The sequence below is a fragment of the Lolium rigidum genome, chromosome 7, assembly GCF_022539505.1.
Source record: "Lolium rigidum isolate FL_2022 chromosome 7, APGP_CSIRO_Lrig_0.1, whole genome shotgun sequence".
NCBI classification, from domain to species: Eukaryota; Viridiplantae; Streptophyta; class Magnoliopsida; order Poales; family Poaceae; genus Lolium; species Lolium rigidum.
The window spans coordinates 159,536,546-159,546,310 of NC_061514.1; the positions used below are offsets into that span (position 1 = coordinate 159,536,546).

The window sequence follows — 9,765 nt, forward strand, 5'->3', positions numbered from 1 at the left end:
ACCCTCCAGCCCTTGTGGAGTAATCAGTACGCATGGATAGGTTCTCCACGAAGTCCACGCCCGGCGACCGAGGGTTTTCGTTTAAAGCCCACGTGCATTCGCGTCCCACCATCCGCTCCAAGCAGCCCATTTCGGCCCATCTTTACCACCGGTGCGCCTGTCGCGCGCCGCCTCCCCTCTTCCCTTCCCTTCTTCCTCCCGCAACCCAATGCCGCCGGCCGCCGACGCCTCGTAACGCAATCCACCCATGGCCGCCACCATCGCCGCCGTGCTAATCCGCCGCTCCACCTCCTCCCCGTACCGCCGCCTTCTCCTCCCCATCCTCTCCCACCTCCAACGCCCCGCGCCGCAACCCACATCCCCATGGATCCCACCCCACCACCACCGCTTCTCCTCCTCCTCCACACCCGCCGACCCTGACCGGAACCTCCCTCCCCTGGACCCAAACCAGCTATGGCACGAGCTCTCCACCGCCTCACCCGCGACCGGCTCGTCCCGCCTCCCAAAGGCCACGTGGGACGACGTGGTGGCGCTCACCCGCGACTTCGCCAAGAACCCCGCCATGGCGGACCAGGCCCTGGCGCTCTACATCCCCGCCTCCACATTCCCCACCTACGCGCGCCACTTCCGCCACTTCCTGCCCCCCCGCCTCTCCCAGCAATCCGCCGACCGGCTCCTCGCCCTCCCGCCCGACGACGCGCACGCCCTCCTCCTCCGGGCCTTCGCCGAGTACTGCGTCACCAACCACGCGGACGAGCTGCGGCAGAGCCGCTCCGTCATGGCCGCCGCCGACCTCACGGCGCCGCACACCTGGTACCCGTTCGCGCGCGCCATGCGCCGGCGGGTCGTGTACCACTGCGGGCCCACCAACAGCGGCAAGACGCACAACGCGCTCGCCCGCTTCAGCGCCGCCAGGTCCGGCGTCTACTGCAGCCCGCTCCGGCTCCTCGCCATGGAGGTCTTCGACAAGGTCAACGCGCTCGGCGTCTACTGCACCCTCCGCACCGGCCAGGAGGTCAAGGAGGTGCCCTTCGCCAACCACGTCACCTGCACCATCGAGATGCTGTCCACCGAGGAGCTCTACGAAGTCGCCGTGGTCGACGAGATACAGATGATGGCTGACCCGACCAGGGGCTACGCGTGGACGCGTGCTGTTCTCGGGCTCAAGGCGGACGAGATACATCTCTGCGGTGACCCTAGCGTTCTCAAGATTGTTCGCAAGGTTTGTGCGGACACTGGGGATGATTTGGAGGTGCATCAGTACGAGCGGTTCAAGCCACTTGTCGTCGAGGCGAAGTCGCTGCTTGGGGACCTCAAGAATGTCCGTGCCGGTGATTGCATTGTTGCCTTCTCCCGCAGAGAGATATTTGAGGTGAAGCTAGCAATCGAGAAATTCACCAAGCACAAGTGTTGTGTTATATATGGAGCTTTGCCGCCAGAGACACGGCGCCAGCAAGCAAAGCTATTCAACGAACAGGATAACGAGTATGATGTGCTTGTAGCGAGTGATGCCGTTGGCATGGGCCTCAACCTCAACATTAGGAGAGTTGTGTTCTATAGCTTGTCGAAGTACAATGGGGACAGAATGGTACCAGTTGCTGCTTCGCAGGTAAAACAGATTGCTGGGCGTGCTGGCCGGAGGGGCAGTGTTTATCCAGATGGGCTCACCACCACTTTCTTGCTGGATGATTTGGAATATTTAATAGAGTGCCTGCAACAGCCGTTTGAGGAGGCAAAGAAAATCGGCCTTTTCCCTTGCTTTGAACAGGTGGAAATGTTCGCCAGCCAGTTCCCTGATCTTACTTTCACTGAATTGTTGGATAAGTTCCGTGATAATTGCCGCATCGACAAGACATACTTCATGTGCCAGCAGGATAGCATCAAGAAGGTTGCTAATATGCTCGAGAGGGTCCAGGGGCTCTCCCTCAAGGATCGCTACAGTTTTTGTTTTGCGCCAGTTAATATAAGGGATCCAAAAGCCATGTACCATCTTCTCAGATTTGCTACTCATTATAGCAAGAGCCGCCGTGTTAGCATCGCGATGGGAATGCCCAGAGGTTCTGCAACGAATGACACTGAACTTCTGGACCTCGAGACCAAGCACCAGGTCCTGTCTATGTATCTGTGGCTGTCACACCATTTTGAGGAAGATAACTTTCCTCATGCGCAGAAAGCTGAGGAAATGGCAGTAAATATTGCTGATTTGCTTGGCAAGTCACTTGCCAAGGCATCCTGGAAGCCTGAATCAAGACAACAAACAAGGCAGAGACGAGAAGAGAACGAGGAGAGTGACAGCAATGTGGAAAATATGTCAGATGATGATGCAAAGACTGTTTCCAAAGTTGGTTATGAAAGGCCGAGGTCACTTCCCAAAAGAAATTCAAGGTAATACCTCCAGTTCACATCTTTTCATACAGATCTTTTGGGGAGATGGCAATTTTTTTTCTTGTCATTTAGTAGATAGATGTCATATATACTTTTATTGTATCAAGAAAACTGTATTTCTGATAAATAGAGGCCAATAATTAAGAATGTCGTGCAACCATTCAGTTAAGTTATACTATGGACTTTATTTGGCTTCATTTTAGGTCAGAAGAAACATGAGATAACCCTATGCTATAATTGCATACAACCGCTGGCAAGTGGGTTTCTGAACTGTAGGTATTCCCGTTCTTTATTGTTGAAGTAACTACAATCCCAATGCTGAATTGTCATTTGAAATAATATTCTATTTTCGTTGACATGTAATGCTTTTGGCAATTCTATGTTTAACAAAATAGTTATTCATCAATTTTCTTCCATACTTAAGGATTGGCCGAACTTTTGACTCAACTGATGGAACATATGATTTTGCGGTTTTACCATTGCTTATTTCTAGAACTCAGTTGTTTTTTAAAAGGTTCTCGTGCCCATATGCATATTTTGCTGTTATGCAAACTAAATTTTAGAATAATTTACTGAGGGTTATATTCAGTTAGACTTCTTGATCTTTTGAATTAAAAAGAAATTTCAAATAATTCCTAAAAATGTATTTTCTTATAAGATAGCATTTTTTAGTATGTTTCGAAAGTTTACCTAGTGAAATAAATATTACTAAGATAATTCTGGATGTATTTATGATGTTATTGTTTCCTTTTGAAGGAAAAGACATGATCGACCCAGCCAGAATTCCTCTTCCTTGAACCTTGTGGCATGAGTGTGGGGTTGGCTACCCAATTGAGTACTGGAGAAGAAACTGCTGATTCAAGTAGCGATACCTCTTCAATCCTAAATCTGGTGCTTACCCATGGCACATCTATTCTTCGAGTTTTGGCGCAGGCCAGCTATGTTATGCTGCTGGTCCTAAATTTGACCCAAAATCGGCACCCTACAGCTTCTGCATCAACTGACCACTATTTTATTGGCACCACAAGAGATAGCTGGTGAGTAGTACTGTTGTGCAATGCTAGATTGCATGCTGAATGAGGATCTTTAGTTATCAGACTCAAACTAGAATTTTCTGTGACACACTGCACCAGAATGTGGGTAATAAGCAACTGTGTAGTTTACATGGTTTTCATTGATCGTTCTCTAAGATGTCTTAGATGATTTAGTGTGATCTTTAAACTTGACTGTAATATTATAGAGGATAGCAGAGATGCATTATATCATTTTCGCAATGCTCTCACGTTGGCACAACTGTACGTTGGAGCTTTCTCTCTGCGAAGATTTCAGATGTCTACCACTGATAACATAAACAGATGGAATCATTTCTTTCGATTTGGGATATGAGTGACACAGAAGTAGATTCAGAGCTATCTTGTTTGTAAATGAGACCAGTTATGGTATGAGCATTCTGATTTCTCTTTATCCATCTCCGAGGAAGCTGAATTCAGATAGGAGTAGACATTACACCAAGAAGGCAGTAGTACCGCAGAGAAGTCTTCTTTAGACTGAAGCATTTTTGAAGATTTTTTTTTCTTAGAAGACCTTTGGATTGTAGAAACGGGACTGTACCCTGATTTGATCTATAATTTTGGAGATTATAACATGAGATCTGCTGGGAAAATTATTTTGTGTCTGGCCTCCACCCTTTTCAAATTCCTACACTTTTAGGAAAAATCTAGGGTCACCTCTGCGAACGAGTTCCGTTTACTCTAGAACTTGACAAGCCATGACATTTCAGTCCCATGTTCTCGTATTTTCCGTATATTTCTAGAGTCATGTGTTTCAAATGGCTTTATATCATGTGAATGAACAGTATCAAGTGTTTTACTGCCCCTGTTCGTGCATTCAACAAGGACGAGCGCCTTGTGTACTCCAATTGCTCATCCTAACATTCAATGCGTGAGGCTCTACAACCGTCGCCACCAAAGTTAATAGTTATACAAGTTACAAATCGGAGGGTACGGAGAGCAACCAGTAACGACATGTTTTGATAGTACGAATTGAGAAAGTTTGAGTATGAACAAGAAAAGCAATATCAGTGAGATGCCACATGCTATGGATTTCTACATGGTCCTCAACAAAGGAACTTTGGTAGACTTGATAGTATGAATTGAAAAAAGTGATTAGGAATAGAAAAACGATATCAATGAGGTGCCACGATGCCACATTCTATGAATTTTTACATGGTCTTCTCTTAAACAAAGGAACTTTGGAAGTGATGCCTCCGATACGCTGTGCGAAAATTACGCAATAGTAACTTAGGAGTATGAGACCGAAGTACATAAAAACAAAAATGAACTATGATGTACAACTAGTTTTTAAATTACGAAATAACTTTGGAGTATGAGACTGAAGTACATAAAAAACAAAAGAACTGTGATGTACAACTAGTTTTTGAGCAAGTGATGTAAAACTAACTAATTCCCTTCTTAATTAAAATCAAGTCAAACAAAGATCAAATCAAATACAGTACGATCAAATCAAAATTAAGTTGCTTATCACTCTCGTGTGTAGGCCGCACAAACGTACAGCCCATAAGGCGAGGCCCAGCCCAGCCAGAACACCTTCGTCCTCTACAACAACAGAGCAGTGGTAGCCCAGCCAAAGCATATCCTCCCCGGAGAAGCTAAAACCCTAGAGCTCGCGGAGGGTTTATCCCGATGGCGACGGCGGAGCAGAAGGGGAAGAGGCCGAAGATCGACGAGGACGGGGACGAGCGCATGGACGACGCCGTCCTCCTCGCCATCGAGCAGCTCCAGGAGATCCAGGACGAGATCGACAAGGTCAGTTGCTCGGGCATTTGATTTGGGTGTCGTTATTTCCGTTTTCGGAGAATTTTGCACGGAATTTAGGAGGAATTTTGCGCCCGATTTGGTTGTATGTGCGAGGGATCTCGTCTCGCTGCGAGTCAGCGTCTGATTTGGGTGTGCCCTCGGACCTCGGCAGCAGTACAGTTTTGGGTAATTGGGGGTGGATTGCTCTGCTTTCGCTCCATGGCCCAGGTCGAGTTGGAGCTGTGCTAGGCTTCTAGTTCTAGGTAGTGCTTGATTTGAAGACCTGCGCTTGTGCTGCTGCGGAATTGTGGCCTGTGAGCTCATGCGACATTTGCAGAAGCTTTGGTGCTCTTGAATGACCGTGAGCACCCCGAGAGGCCTACAGAGCAGGGGGCATCGCAACTGCAGCGGTTTATTTTAGATTCACTTTGATGGTTGGTAGTCTGAAAATGCAGTAAACAGTGCTTTAGGAGACACATTGTTTCATCACATCTGAGTTCCTCAATCGATTGAGGTTTTGTTGTGAAAAGTAATCGAGAGCAGGAATGCCAGCTAAATTACTCCCATGTACATATCGAACCCCTATGCTCTTTCGGACAAATATAAGTTAATGTCCTTTAGAATGAGAAAATCCCCAGATGCCTTACTATGCACTATCTTGCCTTCTCCCCTCAGCATGCATGCCACTCCAATCACCATTATTGCCAGATATGGAACTTCTTCCAATCTGTAATAATAATTCCATTATGTTCAATTTTGTGTTAACTTCTGTTCAGTAACTGGACTTGGTGAAAGAACTTAATTATGCATTTTATGTGTGAGATAATGATGATGCAGATAATATTTATTTAGATAACTTATTAGGGCAAAGCACTTTACCTGCTTGTCAATTGGTCTTGTAATTGTTAAGTACATTTTGTCTTCCTGAAACCGAATTAGTGCCTCAATGCTTGAATATCTACAGTGACAAGAACATATTGTGAATGGGCAGGCTATATTTGATTGGAATGGTTGAACGCAATTAAACCACTAGACAGTTAGCTCACACATTCATTTACTGCAGGTAAACGAGGAAGCCAGTGATAAAGTTTTAGAGGTGGAACAGAAGTACAATGAAGTTCGCAGGCCAGTTTATGCTCGACGTAATGAAATTATCAGGGAAATTCCGGACTTCTGGTTGACTGCGGTTTGTAACCTTTTCTATGATGATTTATTTGTCATCTGTTTGTTTGCTGAAATTGCTAATTGGTGTAGTCTCATCCGTACTAATTTTCTGCATTTACCCTGCAGTTTCTTAGCCATCCTATACTCGGTGAGCTTCTGACTGAAGATGATCAGAAGGTACGCTGTTTGTTAGGAATTTTAATGTTTACTCAGTCTCTTAACTTTTACCATTTTGTGTTAAAAGTGCAACAATTAACTAAATTGGAGTATTAAACTAATACAACAGATATTTTCAATAATTATGTGGAACCATAGTTATACTGTCTTGTCACCTTTTATGTTCCATTGTAGATATTCAAACACTTGGAGTCTATTGATGTGGATGAGTTTCAAGATATTAAATCAGGCTACTCTATTACTCTGGTAAGCTTCTTTTGCATCTGCAAGCTATGATTTCCTTATTTCTTTCTGTTTGCTTACATGTTTTTAACTTGAACTGGCAGACATTCTCTTCTAATCAGTATTTTGAAGATACAAAACTTACAAAAACATTGTCGTTCAGCGATGATGGAAACATAACAGTGAAGGCTACCTCCATCAAATGGAAGGATGGAATGGTACTATGCCTTGTTAATTGGTATAAGCGCTTCAGTTAAGATGCTTCCGTGTAAAAAATCAGATCTAACGATTTGTCTAATGATACATTAAGGATATTGCAAATGGGAAGGCATACACAAAGGATGGGTTCAAACGACTATTGATTGATGAGAGGTTGCTAGTTTTTATTTTTCACAGTTCCTTCTTTGGCAGTAGAAGTGTGTAATCAAGAATTGAATGCCTTCTTCTCTTCCTTTCTTCTGTGCTACAAAATATTCATTTTTTTTTGTTTCATGCCTTATCTGTACAAAATGATCCATTCCAACATAAACATACGTAGGTCATTATCTCTTTCGAGTTACAATTTTGCGGGTAGGAAATCTTTGAAGTGGACTCATGCTCTGTTTTCTTTTCCATTTTTCCCTTTTGCAGTTTCTTCACTTGGTTCAATGATGCAAAGAACAAAAGTTTTTCGCAAGGAGTGATAGATGAGGTATAAGATTATGTGCCTCTTATGCTTGTACCTCCTGCTAAATCAGGATTGTTTCAATTGATTGGTAGTTTTGTCTCTTTGTAAGTCTGGTTGACAGAATGTCATGAATTAGGAATTGTAATTCTTCCCCGAGTATTATTCTCTGAGAAATTGCAATCACGCAGGTGGCAGATATTATCAAGGAAGAGTTGTGGCCTAATCCTATGAAGTATTTCAACAATGTTAGTGGTTCTAGTGATAAGTGGTTTATTTTATTTGGTCCTCTTCTCCTTGTGGATATTCTTATCATGCCCTCTCGAATCTCTCATTGCAGGAGGCTGAAGAAGAATTTGAAGACGATGAAGATGAAGAGGTAATCCTATTCTCTTACCAGCAGTTCCATACTTCCATATATGTATGGTACTAGCCATGTGTGTATACTTATGCAATACTGGTAGTCCATCTGCAATGGTGGGCAATATCCTTTTTTTTTTAGATGGAACACACTATTCCATTAACTGGTCGACTCAGCGAAGTTGCTAGTCACCGGAACAAATACATCAACGGGCAAGGCCTCCAGCCATAGCAACCGGACCACCTGCTGACGTGCTCCTAGAGCTGCTAGCTCATGTGCTAGATTATTACATGTTCGCGGACAGTGCGAGAAACAAACAGAGATAAAGTTTAAACGCATAAAAGCCCGTATATCTCGGTAGATAACTCCTTCAGGCGTACGGTCGAGGGATGTGTCCTGCAGGGCTTTGATCAGATTCAGTGCGTCAGCTTCAATATGCAGGTGCCCCATGCCCCAGGTTGCAGCAGCCTGTACTGCCTCCTGGCAGGCCTGCGCTTCAGCCATTGCAGCGCTCGCTACATGGGCGATTTGCCCAGCACCCGACCCACGGACAGTGCCGTCATGATCCCTGATGACAAATCGCCATCCGCCAGTGCTTGTCTCCGCTGCAAACGCGCCATCACAATTAATTTTAAGCCTATCACCATCTGATACTGATACTGATGCAATAGTGAGATCACCCTAAGTTATCCTGATGGCACTTTTGACTTCTCAACAAATAATCGCTGTTCATACCAGCATTTTTTTGTTGCACCTTGATTTAAGATAACCATGGCACGGTACATTATCAGTTGACCACGGCTGCTGTAATCCCGATAGAAAAGAGTTTAGGTTGACATTAGCATGCCATCTACTGTACATCTTATATTGTGCCCAACTTCCTTAAAGTTGCTAGCTGGTGTTGTGTGCATAATGCTCTTGCTTAAGGCGTTTGTGCTATGTTGAGGCTTCAATGAACTGAGTTTGAGTTGGTGATATTACTTGCAGCGGACTTGTCTTGTGCTGTGCACATAAATTTAATATGAAGTGTGCTTCTTATTGCAGAGTTTGTTGCACTTTATCTCTTTTGTACCTGTATTTATCATTTTTCGCAACTTTTCTAGGAATCTGATGAAGAAGACGACGATGAAGAAGAAGAAGATGAAGAAGGGGAGGAAGATGACGAGGAGTGAGCCCTCGTCCGTGCTGGATTTCAATTGGCTTCGACAACTCCGGTGTGTGTAGAGTGGAGAGCCTGGTTCACCTGCGGGCTGAAAAGCAAGGCGTCCCTTTCTGGTGTTGTTTTGTTGATTGACCTGCTGGAATCTGTAGGATCCGTCGAAGATGAAAATGCTGGGAACTTGTTTTGATTTTGTGCTTTCTCGTGAATCAACTCGTACATCCCGCCGTTCGGCTCCTTGTAGATTCCAATATGTGCATTTCAAGTATATTGTGGGATGCATTGCTTCCCGAAATGCAATGTGTTAAGTAGACAATATATATGTAACTTATGGAGAAAGAACAGATACTGCTGGATTCATGTTTAAATGGTTTATCGACTGTATGTTTTTGTATTAGATCATTTACATTTTGTTAAACTTATGCTGATCAAAGCAAAATCTTAATCCCTCTGAGCACTGAGCAGCAGCACAACTCGAGCTCCGCCACTGCTGATCTCCTCCCAAGTCCCCTCATTCGCTGCAAGCCTCACTCTACTGATCTCCTCGCAATTCACAAAGGTAATTTCCTGTTCAATTTCTCTTTTCTTGGTTCTGAATTTTGCATCTAAGTTGGGAAAGTTCAACATGGGTCAATTTGGAGCCTGTTTTTTCTTTTTCTTGAGAAACATTTTGCAGCTTGTTGCTGTCGTATAATATAATTTGGCTGCTAAACCGATCTTTTGGGACCGTTTTCCTGTGAACCGATCGGTCGGCAAACTCAAAATCAAAATCAATCAGGGGACCGAAATTTCGACTACGGATTAGAACCGACAAACC

At 44.5% G+C, this 9,765-nt stretch overlaps 2 protein-coding genes across 5 annotated transcripts; both read left to right on the forward strand.

The window, feature by feature from the left end:
* The first annotated feature begins 247 nt into the window (after positions 1 to 247).
* On the forward strand, positions 248 to 3,668 carry LOC124675975 (ATP-dependent RNA helicase SUV3L, mitochondrial-like). Of its 4 annotated transcripts, XR_006993477.1 has the most exons (3): positions 248 to 2,385; positions 2,589 to 2,657; positions 3,142 to 3,668. XR_006993477.1 is itself a non-coding variant. In XM_047212063.1 (2 exons), exons 1-2 carry the CDS (start codon positions 248 to 250, stop codon positions 3,194 to 3,196), a joined length of 2,193 nt encoding a protein of 730 aa, XP_047068019.1. In that variant the 3' UTR covers positions 3,197 to 3,668. The 4 variants fall into 4 exon arrangements, 3 of the variants coding, with proteins under 3 accessions (XP_047068019.1, XP_047068020.1, XP_047068021.1); XM_047212063.1 differs by lacking the exon at positions 2,589 to 2,657; XM_047212064.1 differs by lacking the exon at positions 2,589 to 2,657 and having other exon boundaries at positions 3,148 to 3,668.
* Positions 3,669 to 5,013: 1,345 nt separating this feature from the next.
* LOC124677605 (NAP1-related protein 1-like) lies at positions 5,014 to 9,289 on the forward strand. The gene is made up of 10 exons (XM_047213577.1): positions 5,014 to 5,210; positions 6,265 to 6,387; positions 6,492 to 6,542; positions 6,717 to 6,788; positions 6,869 to 6,982; positions 7,075 to 7,136; positions 7,395 to 7,455; positions 7,620 to 7,676; positions 7,769 to 7,807; positions 8,893 to 9,289. The coding sequence occupies exons 1-10, from the start codon at positions 5,088 to 5,090 to the stop codon at positions 8,959 to 8,961; spliced, it is 771 nt and encodes a 256-aa protein (XP_047069533.1). The 5' UTR covers positions 5,014 to 5,087; the 3' UTR covers positions 8,962 to 9,289.
* Positions 9,290 to 9,765: the final 476 nt, after the last annotated feature.